General features: G+C 42.4%; 1 protein-coding gene and 1 long non-coding RNA gene across 2 annotated transcripts; both read left to right on the forward strand.

Annotated features, from left to right (window-relative positions):
- Positions 1–2,927: 2,927 nt before the first annotated feature.
- Positions 2,928–19,537, forward strand: PSMA5 (proteasome 20S subunit alpha 5). The gene is made up of 9 exons (XM_082227098.1): positions 2,928–3,085; positions 4,899–4,965; positions 8,298–8,424; positions 9,542–9,609; positions 11,196–11,303; positions 11,411–11,469; positions 14,206–14,308; positions 14,837–14,923; positions 19,259–19,537. The coding sequence occupies exons 1-9, from the start codon at positions 3,057–3,059 to the stop codon at positions 19,334–19,336; spliced, it is 726 nt and encodes a 241-aa protein (XP_082083224.1). The 5' UTR covers positions 2,928–3,056; the 3' UTR covers positions 19,337–19,537.
- LOC309534766 lies at positions 17,697–18,510 on the forward strand. The gene is made up of 2 exons (XR_014220849.1): positions 17,697–17,766; positions 18,162–18,510. It is a non-coding gene; the product is annotated as an uncharacterized lncRNA (long non-coding RNA).
- Positions 19,538–20,096: the final 559 nt, after the last annotated feature.

A 20,096-nucleotide genomic window follows, 5' to 3' on the forward strand; every position in this document is an offset into this window, starting at 1 on the left:
CTGAAACCCACATGTGAGCCTCCTTCTCTTGAATCGCTATTTAAGCCTTGGACTTTACACCTCCAGCATATTTCCTTATGTGATAGAACAGAGTCCTCCTGCTCTGCTCTACTTATGGCTGGCTCAGCATTCCTCCTATATTTAGGGAACTTGGGCCATGAAATTAATGCTTGGCTTTAAAAATAGGATATTTTAACATTTTTTAAATGGTGGCTTGTCATTTTGAAATGTTATTTGCAAAGACGAGCCAATTTTACTGAACAGAAGTGGTATAATATGCCTTGTTCTGGAATGTATGCCTATCTTACCAGGGGGTCCTGTACTACAAGGAAGATCTGGATTCATTATCTGGATTCAGCTATGCGCTTGAAGATGTTGGTTTGATTTCAAGACAGTGTTATTAGCAGAAAGGGGGGTGGGTTTCAGAAAAGGTCTTGCTGTGTAACTTCAGGGAGAAAATGGAAGGGAGTCTTTGACTGAAAACCTATACACACTTTTCAGGAGCAAGTCACATTGAACTACCAGGTTACCATGCACCACATCAGGCTACAAAGCAGTAATTTTCAAACGGTCACTTGGGATCCCATTATGGATCAGTGGCAGATTGCCAACTGGGCAGGTTGCCAGCAGCAGGAGTTAGAACACGATGGCACAAGAAACTCCAGGAGGAGTTCACATTATGAGACTGAATAGATGGGTTCCACACAGAGGCAACATGCCATTTGTGAGTTCTCATGCATCGGTCAGTGTATTCTACCACATACACATGGTGAAGTGTATACACATTGGCAGCACGCTGGACTAGATGGACCTTTGGTCTGATTCAGCAGGGCTCTTCTTCCGTTCTTAACATGTAAGTCCCACTGCATTCAGCAGAGCTTACTTTTGCATGTATGTGTGCATTAAAAGGAAGTGGGTGGTGCATGAGGCACAGTACTAACAAAATAGGTATAGGAGAACTGGTATCAGGCACCGTGGGTTTTATAACCTGGACCACTAGCACCAGTTCCCTAATCCCAGCACCATTATCATAAAAGGAAAGTGAAGGTACCAGTACCTTAGTCTTCCAAGAAGCTTCATCTGGGGATTTTTTTAAAAAAATGTTGAGTCAGGTGACCCACAGGCTCCAATGACATCCCTTTCACCCATATTTAACTTGATGGACCTCTCCTTTTTGAGCAAGCTGTTGTGAATATTTTATCTAGAGTCTCTTTGCTTAGTTCTAGAGCACTGCAGCAAAATGTAAGGCCATTGCGGGTCCAAAGTGGGGGATCCCACAGCATCCTCCTTATACTGTTCGTGAATTACTGAACTGTTATCCAGGCAAAAAAGCAACTTCCTTAGCAGGGGCAAGGGGCTGACGTAACAATGGCTGTGTTACCACATGCCTCAACAACAGCAGCCCGCCTGCCAAGGTATGTGGAATTGGTAGAAGGTGAAGGGAAAGGACTCTTGGCCGGTTAAGTCCAGTCAAATGTGACTACGGGGTTGCAGTGCTCATCTCGCTTTCAGGCCAAAGGAGCCGGTGTTTGTCCACAGACAACTTTCCAGGTCATGTGACCAGCATGACTAAACCACTTTGGGCTCAATGGAACACCACAAAGGAAACCAGAGCGCATGGAAACAGTGTTTACCTTCCCGCCACAGCAGTACCTTTTTATGGGCTTGCACTGGCGTGCTTTTGAACTGTTAGGTTGGCAGGAGCTGAGACAGAGCAATGGGAGCTCACTCCCGTCGCAGGGATTCGAACCGCCGACTTCCTAACTGGCAAGCCCAAGAGGCTCAGTGGTTTAGACTACAGCGCCACCCGCCAAGGTATGTGGTATTGACCATTTGCCATTATCAGTGGAGAAGGGGACCTGAATCAATTGAACTTTAGGTGATGCTGTTGTGGGAGCTGTTTTGGCATGTGTGGAGATTTTGTAAGGCAAAGAGTAAGGGACTTACTTGCTGGGCAGTTGGGAGCAGCCAGAGCATCCTCAGGTTGCGTCAAAGGATGGATGCTGATGATTGAATGCAGTTGTCTTGCAGATACAGGATTTAACAGTCATGGTGAGGGGCATTTTAGAGTCTCCTTCTACTGCTACTTTTGGCTTTCTCTACCATACTCTTCAAACTCTGAGTTCTTTCAGTGAACTATGCCTGTGGCCCTTGAATTCAACTTTCCCTGCTTCCCAATTGTAGATCCTTCAGCCTCACAGAGTCCTTGAATCACGATGAATTTCAGTATGCTATTACAGCTGAGCAGATATGGGAGGGGGGGGGACATCCAGGGCTGGAAGACTATCATAGCTCAGTGTGACACAGTACTGTATCTGAGTAAGTAGAGCACATGGATAAAGTCCCAGATTCACTCCTTGGCATCTTTAGCTTAAAATACATTAGGCAGCAAGGCTGGGAAACACCTCTGACTGGGAATCTAGAGTTTTGTTTTAATGCGATTTGTATGCTATCTTTGTTTTTGTTTTTTGTTTTACTTGTTGCAAGTCGCTTTGTCACTTTTCACTGTGAAAAGCGATGAAGAAATTTAAATCAAAATCATAATAAGAGTGCCTTTGTCAGTCGGATGGATGAGTTTATTTTGCCAGTTCTGGGATGGGTGAGTTTATTGATGTTCCTCAGAATAAGCTTGTTCCTAATAAGCGTTGAGTAAAAAAAGCATTTTCCTCGCGCACTACAGTGGCACCTTCCGCTCCACCGCTGCTGCTGCTTCTTGTTCTTCGGCGATTTCCTGTGGCTGATACTGTAGAAGGAAGGGCGGGCTTGAGGTCCCTCCACAGACCATGGCAACCATTAGCCAACCAGGGCTCGGTACGAGTGTTTCTGAGACCAATAGCACGACGGCACCGCGAGAAGTGGATTGGCCGGCGAGCCGCAGCGCGTACGGCGTGACGTTCAACGCATGCGCGGGACGACAGTGGCTTGTGAAACCGGGTGCTGTGCTGACAGGGCCGCAGCCATCCCCGGCCTAGCGTGGGGGCTCGAACTCGGACCTGCAACTTCCGTGCCCCGCGTGCGCTCAGTTCTTTTCCAGTGCAGCCGCCGCCGCCGCCAACATGTTTCTCACTCGCTCGGAGTACGACAGGTGAGTGCGGGTAGGATGTGAGGGAGCGCGGCCTGCGCCTAGTCAGGGGCTGAGTCACTGCGGGGCGGCCTGCCTGCTTCAGCCTTCGGGTGCCGGCTAGAGGCGCCTTCCTTCCTTCCCTCCCTCCCTCCCTCCCTCAGGCGCCCCTCCCCCTGCGAGGGTCCATGGAGGGCGGGGATGCAGGTGGCCTTCGGAAGTCTCTGCTCCCCTCGAGAGACTGAAGCGCCTCGGGCCCTGACGTCCAGCCGAAGGGCGTGAGAACAGTCGCTTAGCCCACCTCCTGCCAGAGAGGAGATCGCGGGAAGCGCCATCATCACGCTCGCTTGAAGGCAAGTCGCCTGGGAAGCGGCGTGGTCTTAAGAAGATGCCGATAAACTTGGGATGCCCACCCTTGTTCTGCTCAGCAGAAAGAAGCCCGTTGCAGTAGCAAGTTGAGGGGAAGCAACCCCGCTCTCCTCTTCTGGGCTTCTTTTTTCTCCAGCCAGGTGGGAGTGGAGGACAGGCATTTATGAAGGCTAAATTGGAAAATTCCGTCCTGCAGAAGTAATGCACCGACTACATCAATAAGAGAATGAGTGTTACTGACTCTGCGCAGGTTTCCAGTTATTTTCACTTGTAATGTAGGCTGATCACAACAAACCTCCTCTTCCTTTTGCTCCCCATCCCCTCTGCCTCCAGGTCCAGTTTGTCTTAAATATGCATTCTCAGTGATGGGCAAACATGACTTGTGAAGGGGCTTGTGTCCCTTAAGTTGTATGCTGTTTAGAAAAACATAAACAAAGTTAGCCTTGTACTTCAATGCTGGCAAAATTCTCGATTGGGCCAGTCTATAACTGACATAACTTGTGTTGTGCAATGGTAGCTTTGTATTATCTGAACTGTTGCAGAGGCAAGGCCTCAGCAAGTTTCCTTAGTCATAGTGATGGAGTCTTCAAGCTTTTGCTTTCAGTTGCACCGATTTGACAAAGGTTATGAATGATTCATCATGCTTAATAAACTGAAACTAAACAACACTTCTGTACTTATATGACAGTGGGCAAATTAACTTATGCAGAACGTCTCAAATTAATTTGTTGAATATTAGGTAACATCACACAAACAGCTAGCGAATGAACACTGCTCAGTTCCCTGTGATACTTAGGGATTTACAGTATAAGAATTTTCCTTGGGTGCACACTTTACAAAATAAATTTAGTTTTAGCTCATATTTATTTCTGACTCTTCAGACTCTCAAGTGCCAAATTCTGGCTTAAATCTCACCCCCCCCCCCGGAAAATTGGTTGCAGCTTGACAAACCTGCAAGATGAAATTGAAAGGTACTTTAGGTATTTTTGGTTTTCCCCAGGTGAGGTTGGTGGCCTCTCATTTATGCAAGGTAACACAGAACATTTGTGGTTATAGAAATCACAACTCACTTTAAATTATTTATTCTGCCTTTAAAACCCACACTGGCCCTTGGTAGATTTTGCTATAGATGCACAAGCATTGTTGTAGATTATTATTTTTTGTTCAAAAACTGGAACGCTCATTTCCGGGTTTCAGTTGTTCAGGAGCTGATTTGTTTGGGAGCCAAGGTGTTCGGCTTCCAATGTACGACTGTATTTAAACACTTACACACCTGCCCACTCACTGAAAGAAGCATACCTAGTTCTTTCTTCTTACAGGATATAGCACCATTTACTTCTGTTTGTAAGCTTCCTGAGACTTCCAAGAGTCTGACTCATTTTTTTCAGGTTGTGATAGTAGGAACACTTACTTTTGAGTTACCATGCATAGGATTCTGCTCTGAGTTTACTTTTTCTTCCAATTTCAGGGGTGTGAACACTTTTTCTCCAGAGGGAAGATTATTCCAGGTGGAATATGCCATTGAAGCTATAAAGGTACAATAAGCATTTGAGTCTCTTCTGTAAATACCACCTCTCAGTTTGTTGGTGTAATGTGAACAATGGGTTAAATTATACAGTGCATGGTCTCATGTCTTGAGGAGCATACCCCCCTGGATGTTTTGAGATCCAGTTGCACTGGGTTACCATAGCAACACCAGTAAGCTTAAATGTATGACTTGCTGATTCATACACTCTCCCATTGGTTCAGGAAATATGCCTACATGTAGAGTACATGTATAATAGTCTCTAGCGCATTGCTTTTATTATGGCCTTCTCCATGTCAATGTCTCGTCCTGTTACATGATTTGTTTCTATCACTGTCTGACTCAGAATCAGTGAGAGTCAGGGAAAGAGGCTGTGGGTTTTACACAGCAGTTTTAGCTACCATGGTGATAGTGTTAATGGATCTCTCTGTACACATGTATCTTGACTGCAGAGACCAGAAGAATGGTATACAGTAGATAATAGTGTTTAGCTTTGTCTTATGTCTGGTGACAATAAACACTTCGTTACTTTGAATCAGTGTTAGGAACTCAGATATATAAGCTAATCATTAAATGACACCTTAAAGCTAGGTTATGGACACCATCATTTCTATACCACTTCATATTTTAAATAAAAAATCTCAAAGTGGTGTACAACACGTTAAAGCATCGAGTAAAACTATCCAGAATAAAACAAATTCAAGTTTCAAGGAAAATATTTCAGATCCTTCTCTAAGAGACATTTTGCTTTCACCATATTTATTTACCTACTTAATTTTAATAGCTGCCCCATAGCAGAAGTACTCTAGGAAGTGGTTTAGAGTGTTGGACTTGGGAGATCAGGGTTCATATCCCCACTCGGTCATGAAGCTCACTGGGTTACCTTGGGCCAGGCACAGCCTCTTAACCTACCTCACAGGGCTATTGTATGGATTAACTGTGGGGTGTGTGTAAATAATGTAGTCCTTGGAATATAAATGTAATAAATAAGCTCTTCTGCTTACCTGCTTAAGAAAGCTGGAGAGGCTAGCCAGCTGAAGATGTCAGTTGCCAACCTGGCATCCAGAGATCTCCACATGGTTGCATTTGGACCCGCACCAGTTGCAAAATGTGTCTGGCATCTGGCCAATTTCTAACACTGCTTTGAACTGTGTGAGAGAGGAGGTTTTCCCATAATCAGGGACTCTGGAAGAAGGTGTTCTGCTGAAGACTCTGCTGGGGCTCCCACATACTCTGCTGATAAATCACACTGATTGAAGTATGGTGAACTACCAACTACCAGATGGGCAGGATATAAATAATAAATTATCATCATCAACATCATTATGACTTCCACAAGTCATCAACAAAGTCTGGATGGGTTGAAATGGGGAACCTCAGAGCCATAGCTTCAGAGTGAGGTGTACAATTTGAGCAACTTTATCCAAAGCTTGTGCTGCTTGTTCAGATCACAGAAGTTTAGATGGTACAGACTGTGAGCAGCTGTGCTTGCTTTGGTTTTGTTGTTGTGCCTAACCTGGTGTTCTTTAATTGTATTAATCTGCATAAAATTAGAATTTTTGTAAAATATTAAACTCATTAAGACTACAATCCTATACATACTTACCTAGAAGGGAGCAGGTCTCATTTAACTGAGTGGAACTTACTTCCAAGGAGACAGGAATAGGATTGCACTATTAAGTCAAGCAATAAAGTTGATGTCTGTATACCTTAGATGACGACTTCTGTGTACAGTACACTTAAATTAAATGGGTACTTCTTTCTATCATGCTCTGCATGCAACTAAATTTTAAGAAATCAGTAATTAATGTTCCTTCTAAGAACAAACACAATCAGACTTACTTAATGTGAGTTTTATATGGTAACTAGCTATTTTGTATCCACTAGTCCTTGCAGTGATGGGCTGTATTGGGCGTTGGAACCAGTACAATATATTTGTGCAGGCCTATTAGAATCAGGACACAACAGTTGTGCATTCATCATTAAGTATCCCACATTTACTCTTAAATATGCTTCCATCATTAAGAAGAGAAGCATTAAAAGATTATGGTAATGACACTTAGTGACTTTAAGAGTCCAGCAGGGACTCCCTGTGGCCAGAGCAAGTCTTAGCTTTTGCAATCCACATATCTTCAAACACTGTTCCCAGTTCATTTCTGCTCACTGCATTATCAATAATCCTTGAGTGCTTCCAACTGTGCTATTTTGCAGTTCAGACAGAGAAAATTTAACTTGTAACATCAGTAGAGAGCTTATCTTAGATAAGCCACTGTTTTCTAACTAAATGTATTTGTATAAAATATTTGCATTGCTTTGCATAATTATAATTTTTTGCAGTAAGCTAAAGACCAGTTCACAACAATGCCCATGTTCTTTCTTTGTGTTAAGACACATTTATTCTCACTTTTTTCGTACTTTGATATCATAATTTAACCCATGTGCAGCTGTACTTACTTTTTGTACCTATTATAGAGTTGTTATGATTGTTCCCTGTTTTATTTATTTGTTTTGTATAAATGAAATAATTTTTTTTTTTATCAAAGGGGAAAAAGCACTTCTAGATGATTTAGGCCCCAAATACCTCCTTCCCCACAGGTTGTCTTAGGTGTGATTATCCATGGAGGGGGCGCTCTTGTTTGTTCCACCATTTTCAGAAATTAGAGGGAGGGATCTGGGAGAGGACATTCTTTGCTTCAGTCTCTAAGTTGTGGAATTCCCTCTCCATAGAGGTGCACCAGGCACCTTAACCATTTATTTTCAATTGTGTGCTGAAGAAATACCCTTTTACCCTGGCCTTTGACACTTGAGATACAGTGGTACCTCAGGTTAAGAACTTAATTCATTCCAGAGGTCCGTTCTTAACCTGAAACTGTTCTTAACCTGAGACACCACTTTAGCTAATGGGGCCTCCCGCTGCCGCGGCGTGATTTCTGTTCTCATCCTGAAGCAAATTTCTTAACTCGTGGTACTATTTCTGGGTTAGCAGAGTCTGTAACTTGAAACGTCTGTAACCTGAAGCGTCTGTAACCCAAGGTACCACTGTATATGTTTTAGGACCCCCTCTAGTTGTGCTTGTAATTTGTTTTAAGTATTTTTAATGCTTCATTTTATATTGTTGTAACCCGCCCTGGAACCTTATGGTGAAGGGAAGATAATAAATTGAATAATAATACATATGTAGGTAAAACATGATTATATTTTTTTCTGATATTCTGAATCTGATTATCACCAATTATATATGCTAAGATGTGCATCTCTTAAGTATATAGATCAGATACACCAAATATCAAAGGTGGTTGGCAGTATTAATCTTTTCCTCTTCCTTTCAATTTTTTTTAAAAGCTTGGTTCCACAGCGATTGGAATTCAGACAGCAGAAGGGGTTTGCTTGGCTGTGGAGAAGAGGATCACCTCTCCACTTATGGAACCCAGCAGTATTGAGAAAATTGTAGAAATAGATGCTCATATAGGTAAGGGTCACAAAATCTCACTTATTTCTACAGTAAATCATGTAGTGTGTGATGCAGCATGTACGTGAATAAAACTCTTCCTCTGTGAGTCTCTTAGTGATAAATTATCCTGTAATGCACACTACAAAGTTATGTGCAGACTTTATTTGGTGGGGAATTAATATTTAATGGTGGCAGTCACTGGTTTTCCAGGCTCCAGGCCAGCAGGACATAGTTGCAGAAGTAGGAAGCAGCAGCTGTAACTTGCTTCTGGTTGACCTCACTAGTGAAAGTGTGTCCCCAAAATTAGAACTTGGAGGGCAGGGAATTGCAATGTAAACGCTTGATCCTGAGCCAGCTTCTGTGCTGGAAGCTCACTGATTGGACCACTAATGTTAGCCTGTCCTCTACTCAAGACAGTTTCTTGCATAGGCACGCACACACCACAGTAGAAAATAAGGGTGTATTCTTAAATACATTACATTTTTATACCTTCCTTTCCTTGTATTTAATATTAATATCATCTCTTCAGTATGGATTTTTCCCTAGTACACCATTAACTTTTTTACTGTTCACAGACAATTGTTTGTGTTTTTAATCAACTCTGAAGATGTAACACTGGTATTTTCATATTTCTAGAAGCGCATGAAGGCAGTGTTAGAAACTGAGGTATGAAAGCTAGGCGCTAAATGTGCCCATAGTTATGGGCACAACTATAGAATGTCTAGGCACGCTTTTTAAATAGTGAGAATACAAAGCTGAAAATGAATGAACGGAAGCTAAAATATTATGTTCATTTAATCCTTCCCCTGCCCACCCCCCCAAGCATTCTTAAGAGCAGTGCTTTTTTCTGGGGGGATGCAGGGGTACACATACCCCTAAACATTTTGTGAATCTTTGTACTTTTGTCTATGTACTGTATTCCCCCCCCCCCAATTTGAACTATAAAATGGTGATTTTCTTGAGTCAAAATGAGAGTACTCCTCAACGTGTTTTTAGAAAAAAGCACTGCTTAAGAGGATGTATAGTTAAACTACGGAGTTCATAGGGATTTTAAGTTACTTGGGAAATTGAAACTTTTTTTTACTTCTTGCAAATTGGATCCAAAGCTGACTAAAGTTTGTGTATCTCTTTATAGGTTGTGCAATGAGCGGTTTAATAGCTGATGCAAAGACATTAATTGACAAAGCAAGAGTTGAGACACAGGTAACATTTAAATGTTGATCCGTGTTGCATCTCTCCCCTCCTCCTTTTGTTAATGTCAGTCATTTATTAGCAGAACATGGCTAAATAGAGCTGAATATAGAGCAACTTGAATCTCTGTCTTTATCTAAGGAATAAACAAAATTGAAGGTTAACTTTGAAAGGTCAGCATAGGGTTTTCTTGTTCTTCCTTTATCAATATATTATTTCCTGTTTACCCTGAATATTAAAAAAGTCTAAGATGTAACAGGGTAACCTATCACTGTGTTTTTGGAAGAACCTTATTTAATATGTAGAAAATACATACACTCTGAAACAATCCAACACTATTCTTGCCCTCTTTGTTCTAGCCAATGAGCTCCATCATTTTGCTCAGGTGGTGGTATAAATCCTTTCTAGGTAGTTAAGAAAGATTGAGGGGCCTTAATTCCCCTAACTGCATAGGAGTCACCACTCTATGAGTGACTTCTCTGTGACTCGGATGATGTTTCAATGGTCCAGCCAGAGGATGCTGTGGTTGGATCTTTATAATCTCCCAACCTGTATAGGAACTGTTTATGAAAAACAGCTCCCGGTGGCTAGAGAGACATTAAAAAGCATCCTAAGTAAGTAAGGTAAAGGTAAAGGTACCCCTGCCCGTACAGGCCAGTCGTGACCGACTCTGGGGTTGCGCGCCCGTCTCACTTAAGAGGCCGGGGGCCAGCGCTGTCCGCAGACACTTCCGGGTCACGTGGCCAGCGTGACGAAGCTGCTCTGGCGAGCCAGCACCAGCGCAGCACACGGAAACGCCGTTTACCTTCCCGCTATAAAGCGGTACCTATTTATCTACTTGCACTTAAGGGTGCTTTCGAACTGCTAGGTGGGCAGGAGCTGGGACCGAACGACGGGAGCTCACCCCGCCGCGGGGATTCGAACCGCCGACCATACGATCGGCAAGTCCTAGGCGCTGAGGTTTTACCCACAGCGCCACCCGCGTTCCTAAAATCATAGAATCATAGAATTTGTAGAGTTGATGTACAGTATCTCGCCTTCGTCAGATAGTTGGGCTATATGATACTTAGGTGTTCTAAGAGGAATGGCCAGCTGGTGGCCTATGAATCACATTAATTATTTCCCCAATTCCTTGTGACTCCCTAATGGCACCACAATGAAATTGTCATGTGAAACTTTTGTGTAATTCTTCCCTGGTAAGCACACTCTCACTTTGTTCTGTTCAGAGATACACATGATTGTTACTTGGGGAACAGTGCTGCCTAGAACAAAAGTCAGTATTTTAGGACTCTAGTTCATAATGGGAGAAGATGCACCCAGCATCCTGAAGTGTCTTCTCAGGATTGGCGTTAGGGACCATTTTAGGATTTTAGCTTCTCGGGGGGGGGGGGGCAGCATGCTGAGCCCTTCTTAGCCAAGTTGCTTCCATAGAGTGGGGCCAATGACTAGCTAGCTCTCCAAGAAGAAAAAAATGGCTATTGCTCATTGTAGCAGTAAGATCCTTTATTTGATTTGTTGTAACTTTGCTCTCTTTGTGTGTGTGTGAAGGAAAAACTCTCATGAAAAGTTACAGAGTTCAACCTGCTCTTTTGTCTTAGAATCACTGGTTTACATACAATGAAATCATGACTGTAGAGAGTGTGACACAGGCCGTGTCCAACTTAGCATTACAGTTCGGAGAAGAAGATGCTGATCCAGGTGCTATGGTGAGTAGGTGCTTGTGCCAGTTATATTCTGCATGCACATCTTTGGCAATTGGCTTACCCAGTTACTCAGCCATTAAAGTCTTGATCCTTCTGTGATTATGTTCCAGTCAAGGCCATTTGGCGTGGCACTACTCTTTGGAGGAGTTGATGAAAAAGGACCACAGCTGTAAGTTGCCCGTTACTTCTTTCACTCTTGTTTTCTTTGTATGTTCAAGTGCAGTGTGTCTACCTGTTGTGCAATTGGTAGGAAATGGGGTACCCTTTTGAAAAAAGGGGGGTATCTGACACCTTGTGAGATACCGTGTCAGTAAATAAGTGGCAATACATTGGATTGATAATGCAAGATGATTCAGAATATTGCAGCAGCATCCTAACCATATTATGCTAGCATCTGTCATAATCACTAAAGTTTGAATAGCGGTGAAAAGGTTGGGGTTGGAGACTATTACCCTGTAAGCTGCTTTAAAGATATTTTTTTCGTTGGTGCAAACCAGCTACAATAGTGCAATCTAAATACACCTGGTGCAGTTCAGTAACTCCTTATGGTGCAATTGTGGTGGACAGGCAGGATAACATGATGAATTTTGTCACAGTCAAATGTTGGCTTGGGCTACCATATGCCACTGTAGGTATGCCTTATCTATAAGATCGGGGTGCAAGGGAAGTCTACTCCGTTCCTGTTCTCAGAGTTGCCTAAGTGGTACATTGTTACACAGAATGTGACACTTGCATAAATCCCGAATGTTTGAACATGTAAACATTCAGAGTGAAAAGGGGAGTATGCAAACAATCTTTTCTAAAGGACTAGCAGAGCTATTGGTAATATAATATCCGTAGTCTGCTATGACATTCCTTAGGTGGGGTTGGGAGAGCATTTGTAACCAGAAACTGTATACTTCCAAGCTCCAAGCTCTTTTTAAAGCAGCAAGCCTTCCTCAGTTTTGTAGGAGAGAGAGCAGTATGAACAAGGGTTGAGAGTGTGATTAAAACAAAGGATGGCACTAAAAGATAAGAGAGTTGCAATCTAAAATTTCAAAAAATGTTTGTTGAAGCATTTTTCTTAACTAAATATATGGACCAGACATTCAAGATCATTTGCATGTGCAAAATATTTGTATGTACTGCTAGCATTAACCTGAAATCAGAATAAATCTGCAAAATAATAATTGTCTGATTATCTTTTCAGTAGTCATCTCAAGCATACACCCCAATGCCTTCTGTACTGTATTTTACTTTATCAGTCAGTTTGTCTCTTGATAATCTATTAGAATTGCAAGTGATACCTTAAATTCATTCTAAGACTTGAGTTTTTTGCACTCTTCTCTTCCCTTTCCCACCCATTACCTCATTCCCCATTGTTAACATTATTTTTATGCCAGTTCTTTGCCATTTGTTTTGTGTTTTTTTTTAAAAAACAACTATTTAAAGACCATGAATGGTTTAAAGTGCAGTCTGTTCTGTCTAATGCTATAACAGATTGAATTATTGGAGGAATATAAGTACAGTTGTCTGGAGTTTGAAGTCGCCTCCATGGAATTTTCATCTTCTTTCTCCCATTGAGGTGTATAACGTGAGAGACTCCATAGCCTCTTTGGAAATTTTGGTCCACACAACTGCTGTATCAGTTCTTGTTCTGCCACCTCATGTTCTGTCCATCATTTAATTTAACTTATTTGGGAACATACATAGAGATCCTTCAGGCAATTCCTTAAACAGGCAATATCCTTTTAACATCTAATGAATCAAACTCCAGTCCTGTGAAAGCTCATACTCCTAATTTAGTTTGTGGTTTATTAGTTAAGTAACTAGTTGGTCTTTGTAGCTCCTTAAAGAATAACATGGCCCTGAACCAGAATACAGTGGTACCTTGGGTTACATATGCTTCAGGTTACAGACTCCGCTAACCTAGAAATAATACCTCAGGTTAAGAACTTTGCTTCAGGATGAGAACAGAAATCGCGCGGCGGCAGCGGAAGGCCCCATTAGCTAAAGTAGTGCTTCAGGTTAAGAACAGTTTCAGGTTAAGAATAGACCTCCGCAACGAATTAAGTACGTAACCAGAGGTACCACTGTATGCCATTTGATATGTGCTATTATATTATATTATATTATATTATATTATATTATATTATATTATATTATATTATATTATATTATATTATATTATATTATATTATATTATATTATATTATATTATGTGTGTGTGTATGCGCTCTTTTGGAGGGTTCCATGACTAGCTATTTGGAGCAGGATCAATTGCTGGAGGAGAGCCAGGAAAGACCAGTTTCTGTACAGAACACCACACAATGCTCTATAGATTAAAATAATCCAACTATCAAGATTTTAACACTTTGGCTGCCATGCACACCCATGACTGGTTTGCATGTAACTCTAAACTATGTGCTTCTGTGAGTCTGAGCAAAACCTTGGACTTGAGGATTCCCCTCTCCTCCTCCTGTATGGCTGAGAGGAGGAAAAAAATGTAGAATTAAATACTTTTCCTAATTGCTTTTTATGTTCAAATTAGGAAGCTTATTTTAAAACAAATCCTGTAGTTTATTAAGCAAGCCTGCTTCATAAACCATGGTTTGACTATGGTTTGTGTTGCAGTTGACTAGTTTTTTTTCAAGCCACATTTCCTGCTTCATGTATAACAAGCCAGAAATTGGTAAATTTAATCCTTTTTTCACCCCTCTTCCTTGGCCATGTGGGAGGAAAGAGTGCTCAAGCCCCTAGGTGCTGCTCAAGCTCAGAAGCTTGTGCATGTAGTACTGAATCACAATAGGTCAAGTTTATAGACACCTCTTAATCCTTGAAGTATCATGCTTTACTGTGTCTCTTCTAGAAAAGTTCCTTGTCCCATTAATTTTCTACTCATCCCCCATTGCCTCTTCTTGTGTAGGTTTCACATGGACCCTTCTGGGACGTTTGTACAGTGTGATGCAAGAGCAATTGGATCAGCTTCAGAAGGTGCACAAAGCTCTCTGCAAGAAGTTTACCACAAGGTAATAGGATGAGATATGAAAAAAGCATATCTTGATTTTTTTGTCCCATAGAACACTCTTTACTGCAGTTCCCTGGTGGAAGAACAGAGGTAAAAGAGACAAGAATGACAGTTCTGCAATTGACACGTGGTCCCTAATCTTTCTATTATGAAGGTGTAGTAAAGCAGCTGGTGCCTCCTGATGTAAATGGAACACTACATTTCTCAGTTATAAAGTTATTCTTATAGTAGTAAGTTTTGGGCAAGTATGGACAAAGATTTCTATTAATACTTCTCTAACAAAGGATTAATAGCTAATTCCATACCAGCTCTTCATTCTAAACCACTCTGTAGAGCAGTTATTCTATCCAGGCATTCATATACAATGTCATACCAAAACAAACAGGGAAATTCTTGTGTGCCATTACAAACCTCTTTTAGCTTTTGCTAAAACAAGCAGATTGTTTGCTATATGGAGACAATCTTGGCATAGAGATTTAAAGTAGTCATGTGTGCACCAGTGCTTAACTTTCATAACTTCTCTTTACAGTCAATGACACTGAAAGAAGCAATCAAGTCATCCCTTGTCATTTTAAAACAAGTTATGGAGGAGAAACTGAATGCAACTAACATTGAGGTATGTATTTTGCTCTTTTGATAAAGGCAAGCATTTTCCACCTGTATCTACAGTATGGGAACAACAAGGCATTATGTTCCTTAGCTAATAGCTGCTTCTTCATAGGGGATTCATGTCTTTGCATAAGAACATAAGAAGAGCCTGCTGGATCAGGCCAGTGGCTTGTCTAGTCCAGCATCCTGTTCTCACAGTACCCAAACAGATGCTTTTGAAATGCATCTTTAAAGATCTCATACTTATAACTGCAGCGTTGATAGTTCTGACACTCTTTAGCCTTGAAGTGAGTGTTCTTGCATCCTCTTGCTCAAATAATAGCAGCCCTAACTTCTTATCATCTTGGTGCCTTTTGAGAGGCTCTTTAGCATTGGTCACTACCTTGGTGCTTCTCTCAATTTCTATAGCTGAATTTCCTGTGGGAATGAATGCCCTGGTTAAACTGTTGTGGGATTCTGAAAATTCATTTCCTGGCAGGTTTTTTGAAAGTGAAAACAGAACTCAGAGTGTTGTTGTTATATATTGTAATACCCTGCTTTTTCCCTTGAAGGGACCCAAGGCAGCTAGTTAAAATCTTCTGTGGTGAGGACTTGTAGAAAATGTTTTATACTATCTAGAGAACATGCCTGTTTGCCATCCTGCACCTTCTTTAAGAAGGAAGTTTCCTTTGTTCAGCAGTGCTTTCTTGGCACTCAAGTTTTAGATGGAATAAAAATTGTGTGACTTCCATGGTTTTTCTGTAATAAGTTCTGAAGCAATGTTAAATCTCCAGTGTGAGTTTTCAATACAGGTTCAGGGAGCAAGTTCTGTGTGCACTGAGGGAAAATCTTTGGGCTCAGAAGCAATGTACATCATCACGAGTTGCAAGATTCAGGGAAGCCTCTATGCATAGAGATCTATGTGTGAGGGCTTCCCTATTAGATGCCTATGCTAAGGTGTGGATGGTGGAAGCAGGGCTGTGGTGGGGAGGGGGGAAGCTATGCAACAACAGGGGGTGGGCTCTCAAAGGTGCAGTACCTTTTTACACACTTTGCCCCTTTATGTGAGTAATGTGTGATGTGGGTCCTAAGTGTCTAGTATCATGAGAGGGGGAGAAAAAGTTGTTTAGCTACACTTTGCACTTCTCTCTAAATCTCTGATGTCCCCCTTTCGTAGTCTGCCCCTGCAATTAAAAAGCACAAAATGCTTTAAAAAATGTGCTTCTGATCACATCTAACATGGAGTGGAGGCGGGGAGACTTCTGTATTTTTAAACGTAGCTCTGTGGACTAGAAAGAGAATAGCTTAGTGGTAGAGCATCTGCTCTGTATGCAGAAAATCCCCGGCTTGATCCCGAAATTGCGAGGTAGGGCTGGAAATGTTTCCTAGCTGAAACCCTGGAGGGCTGCTGCCAGTCAGCAGAGACGATACTGAGTTAGATGGACCAATGTTCTGAGTCGGTAATAAGGCAGCTTTTTACATTCACATCCTAACCTGCCTTCACTGAAGGAGAGAAATAGAGTTGAGTGTCATCTTACTCTAAACTCTGAACATCACCCAGCAGTTTTCTTTAAAAAATTAAATGCTCGTGAACAGAATTGGGCCCTGAAGGACCCTATATCATGATTAAGAGGCTATCACTACCATATTCTGGAATATTCTGACCAGCTAGGAGCAAAACCACCACAAAATCATTCTTTCAACTCCCAGCTTGTTCAAGTGACTGAGAAGGATATCACAGTTGATAGTGTTGAAAGCTGCTGATTGTCTAGGAGTTTCAGCAGGGTCACACTCTCAGTCTCTGTTTTTCAGCATAGGTCATGTACCAGAGTGATCAAGGCAGTTTCTGTTCCAAAGCTGGTCTTCAAGCCAATTAATAATATTGGATAACAACAACAGATTGGTTTCATCCAGATGTTTTTGGAGTTGCACCACTATTACCTGCCCTCAAGAAGGGTTGTTAAAGGGTTATTTCTGTAGTATGTAAACAACGTACTGTACTGTACAAAAGTAAAGAAAGTCACACCTTTCTAAAGGTAAAGGTAAAGGTACCCCTGCCCTTACGGGCCAGTCTTGACAGACTCTGGGGTTTGTGCGCCCATCTCACATTTATTGGCCGGGGGCCAGCGCTGTCCGGAGACACTTCCGGGTCACGTGGCCAGCGTGACAACGCTGCTCTGGCGAGCCAGAGCCGCACACGGAACGCCGTTTACCTTCCCGCTGGTAAGCGGTACCTATTTATCTACTTGCCCCCGGGGGTGCTTTCGAACTGCTAGGTGGGCAGGCGCTGGGACCGAGCAGCGGGAGCGCACCCCGCCGCGGGGATTCGAACTGCCGACCTTTCGATCGGCAAGCCCTAGGCGCTGAGGCTTTAGCCCACAGCGCCACCCGCGTCCCCCCCCCACCTTTCTACAGTCATACAATTTTATAATTCATTCTAAAAATGAGCCTAACATGTTTCTTCATAGAATTACTGAGATAATGTGCTTCAAAGTGCTTCACATACAGTATTCATATTAGGCAGTGGTGGCATTATTGAAAAGCTGTGAGATGAATCTTCATTGGCCGTCTTCTTTGCCATCCAGCCTACCAGTATTTTGCTACTTTGGGTTGTATCTAACACTGTTGGTCTGATTCTGCAACAGACTTAAGCTTGTGCAATGGGACTTCCTCCTCCTCCTCTTTCCTGTAGCTCCCTGTGCACCACCAATATGCTGCAGAGGGTTGGGGGACCCTCTGGAGCAGATTTGAGGGACATGAAGTAGAGGTCCCATTCAGAACACAACTCCATGCAGACAGCATTTTGACAACATGGAAAACCATACTAAGAGCCTATCTGATTTGTTTGCGTGTGTGTGTGTGTGTGTGTGTGTGTGTATATATATATATATATATATATATATATATATATATATTCATATTCCAGTGTGGTGTAGTGGTACCAGAGGGATATACCAGAGAGCCAGTGTGGTGTAGTGATTAAGAGCGGTAGTCTCATAATCTGGGGAACTGGGTTCGCGTCTTCGCTCCTCCACATGCAGCTGCTGGGTGACGTTGGGCTAGTCACACTTCTCTGAAGTCTCTCAGCCCCACTCACCTCACAGAGTGTTTGTTGTGGGGGAGGAAGGGAAAGGAGAATGTTAGCCGCTTTGAGACTCCTTAAAGGGAGTGAAAGGCGGGATATCAAATCCAAACTCCTCCTCCTCCTCCTCCTCCTCCTCCTCTTCTTCTTCTTCTTCTTCTTCTTCTTCTTCTTCTTCTAAAAGAGCCAAGCTCCTTGAGCCATCTCTTGACTATGCTTCAGTTCATACATTTTGAAGGGTCTGCACCGCCTTTGTGTGCTGGAGATTACTGCCATCTCCTTTACAATGGGGATGATGGTTAGTGCAAACCGGGCCCTGGAAACGCCCAGTAGCATGGAAATTCAGTTCATATGACTCTTCCCACCCCTTTTTAAAGGGAATTACCAACAGTGGATTCAAGTGCTTTGGAGAAATGGGTTGCACAATAAAAGCCAGTACTATTTTTCTAGAAAAGAGGTGCCAGAATTCACCATGAACACCTTCCATGCTCTCTTAGAATGGCACCTGAGAGGTGCCGGAACTCAGTTCTGGCAAGTTCCAGCTGAAAAAAAGCCCTGATAAGAGCTATCGTGCTCATTTTGATAAAGGAGCAGCTGAATCCAAGCATGTTCAGTAGAGGCTTCTTGGTTTTGCCTCTGCTACAGAGAAATAAAGTACATTAGAAGTGTCACATATCCTGTTTCCCTGAAAATAAGATAGTGTCTTATATTAATTTTTGCTCCCAAAGATGCGCCAGGCCTTATTTTCAGGGGATGTCTTATTTTTCCATGAAGAAGAATACGGTACACATTTATTGTCTAATTGTGAGTCAGCCAGACTCCGTCAGGGCAGAGTGAGCAGCAGGCGGCGGTGCAGGCTCTCTGATTTAAAGAGACCTTGCACTGCCTGAACAGCTCCGGCTGCACTGGCCAATCAGTGAGCTGCGCGGCAGAGCCCGCCGCTATGGGCTACGGTCCAGAGGAGTCAGACGCCTTACGGTAGCTTTGGGGGCCTTATATTCCGGGGAGGCCTTATGTTCGGGGGAGGCTTTATTATCGGGGAGGTCTTATTTTCGGGGGATGCCTTATATTACAGCGAGAGGCAAAACTGGAAGTAGGTCTTATTTTCGGGGGATGTCTTACTTTCGGGGAAACAGGGTAGCTGTTCAGGAATCTGGTACGTGTTAGATTGGAACAGTCCATGAGCCAAAAGTGTTCAAACAGTGATCTGTCTGTTGTGTCTTGTGCTGTGTCTTCTTAATGTACATAAGCATATGTAACCTTTTCCCCCTGTCCTTGCAGCTTGCAACAGTGCAGCCTGGGAAGAAGTTCCACATGTACACAAAAGAAGAACTTGAAGATGTCATCAAAGATATTTGATGAGGGAGAGAACCTCTCCAAATGCCTCATTCCCTGATCACAGCAAACTGATTCTTCAGTTTTTTTCCAGTGCCCGTAACTTTATTTCAGCAGCAAGTATGCCTGCTCTTAAACAAAGGCTCAAAATATTTTTTACAGTTTCTGTACATATAAAAGATCTTCAGTAAGAGGAAACTAGAATAAATCATTTTGTTACTCTTATGTCAATTCTTCTATAATAAAAGTTCTGGGGTTGGAGGAATGGTTCAACTTGGTGCTGGACCAAACTGGAAACGTTGCAACAGCAAGAGAGTGGAAGTACAATATCCCAATGAAAATTCAGGGCTCCCTTCTCTGGTGCCTGTTACTACAGTACTATTTCAGAATGCGACTCTTAACTTCAGTTGACTGCTTATTCAGTTCATTCTTTAAAAAAACTAAATCACCTCCCATCCTGACAACAGTGACAAACATCACTGATACAGTATGCTGTGGGGAAACATTTTAGACCTCCAAATCCCTTTTTCATATTGCAAGATAGCACCTGAGCAAGTAGCACAGTTAAAAAACTAACTTTCTGGGCATGTATACTGTTCACTACAGTTAAGATTACTGTATAGCACTTCACTTACGTGGGGCAATTTTCTGTTACCTTTCTAATCTAACATTACTGTGCTGAGCTGTCTTCCCTTTCTGGGCAGCATTCATAATCAAACTCCCAGACATGTAGCCTTCAAAATCCACTTCTGGAGCTCCATTTCTAGACATTCAAATGGCATAG

This window comes from Podarcis vaucheri, assembly GCF_965113315.1.
Source record: "Podarcis vaucheri genome assembly, chromosome: 6".
Lineage (NCBI taxonomy): Eukaryota > Metazoa > Chordata > Lepidosauria > Squamata > Lacertidae > Podarcis > Podarcis vaucheri.

What these genes read in the sequence shown, in the direction of transcription:
- PSMA5 (XM_082227098.1), top strand. Translation starts at nt 3,057, where the DNA reads ATGTTTCTCACTCGCTCGGAGTACGACAG. An exon ending in AGAAATAGATGCTCATATAG is followed by an intron (nt 8,425 to 9,541) that starts GTAAGGGTCACA and finishes ATCTCTTTATAG; the next exon opens with GTTGTGCAATGAGCGGTTTA. An exon ending in AAGCAAGAGTTGAGACACAG is followed by an intron (nt 9,610 to 11,195) that starts GTAACATTTAAA and finishes CTTTTGTCTTAG; the next exon opens with AATCACTGGTTTACATACAA.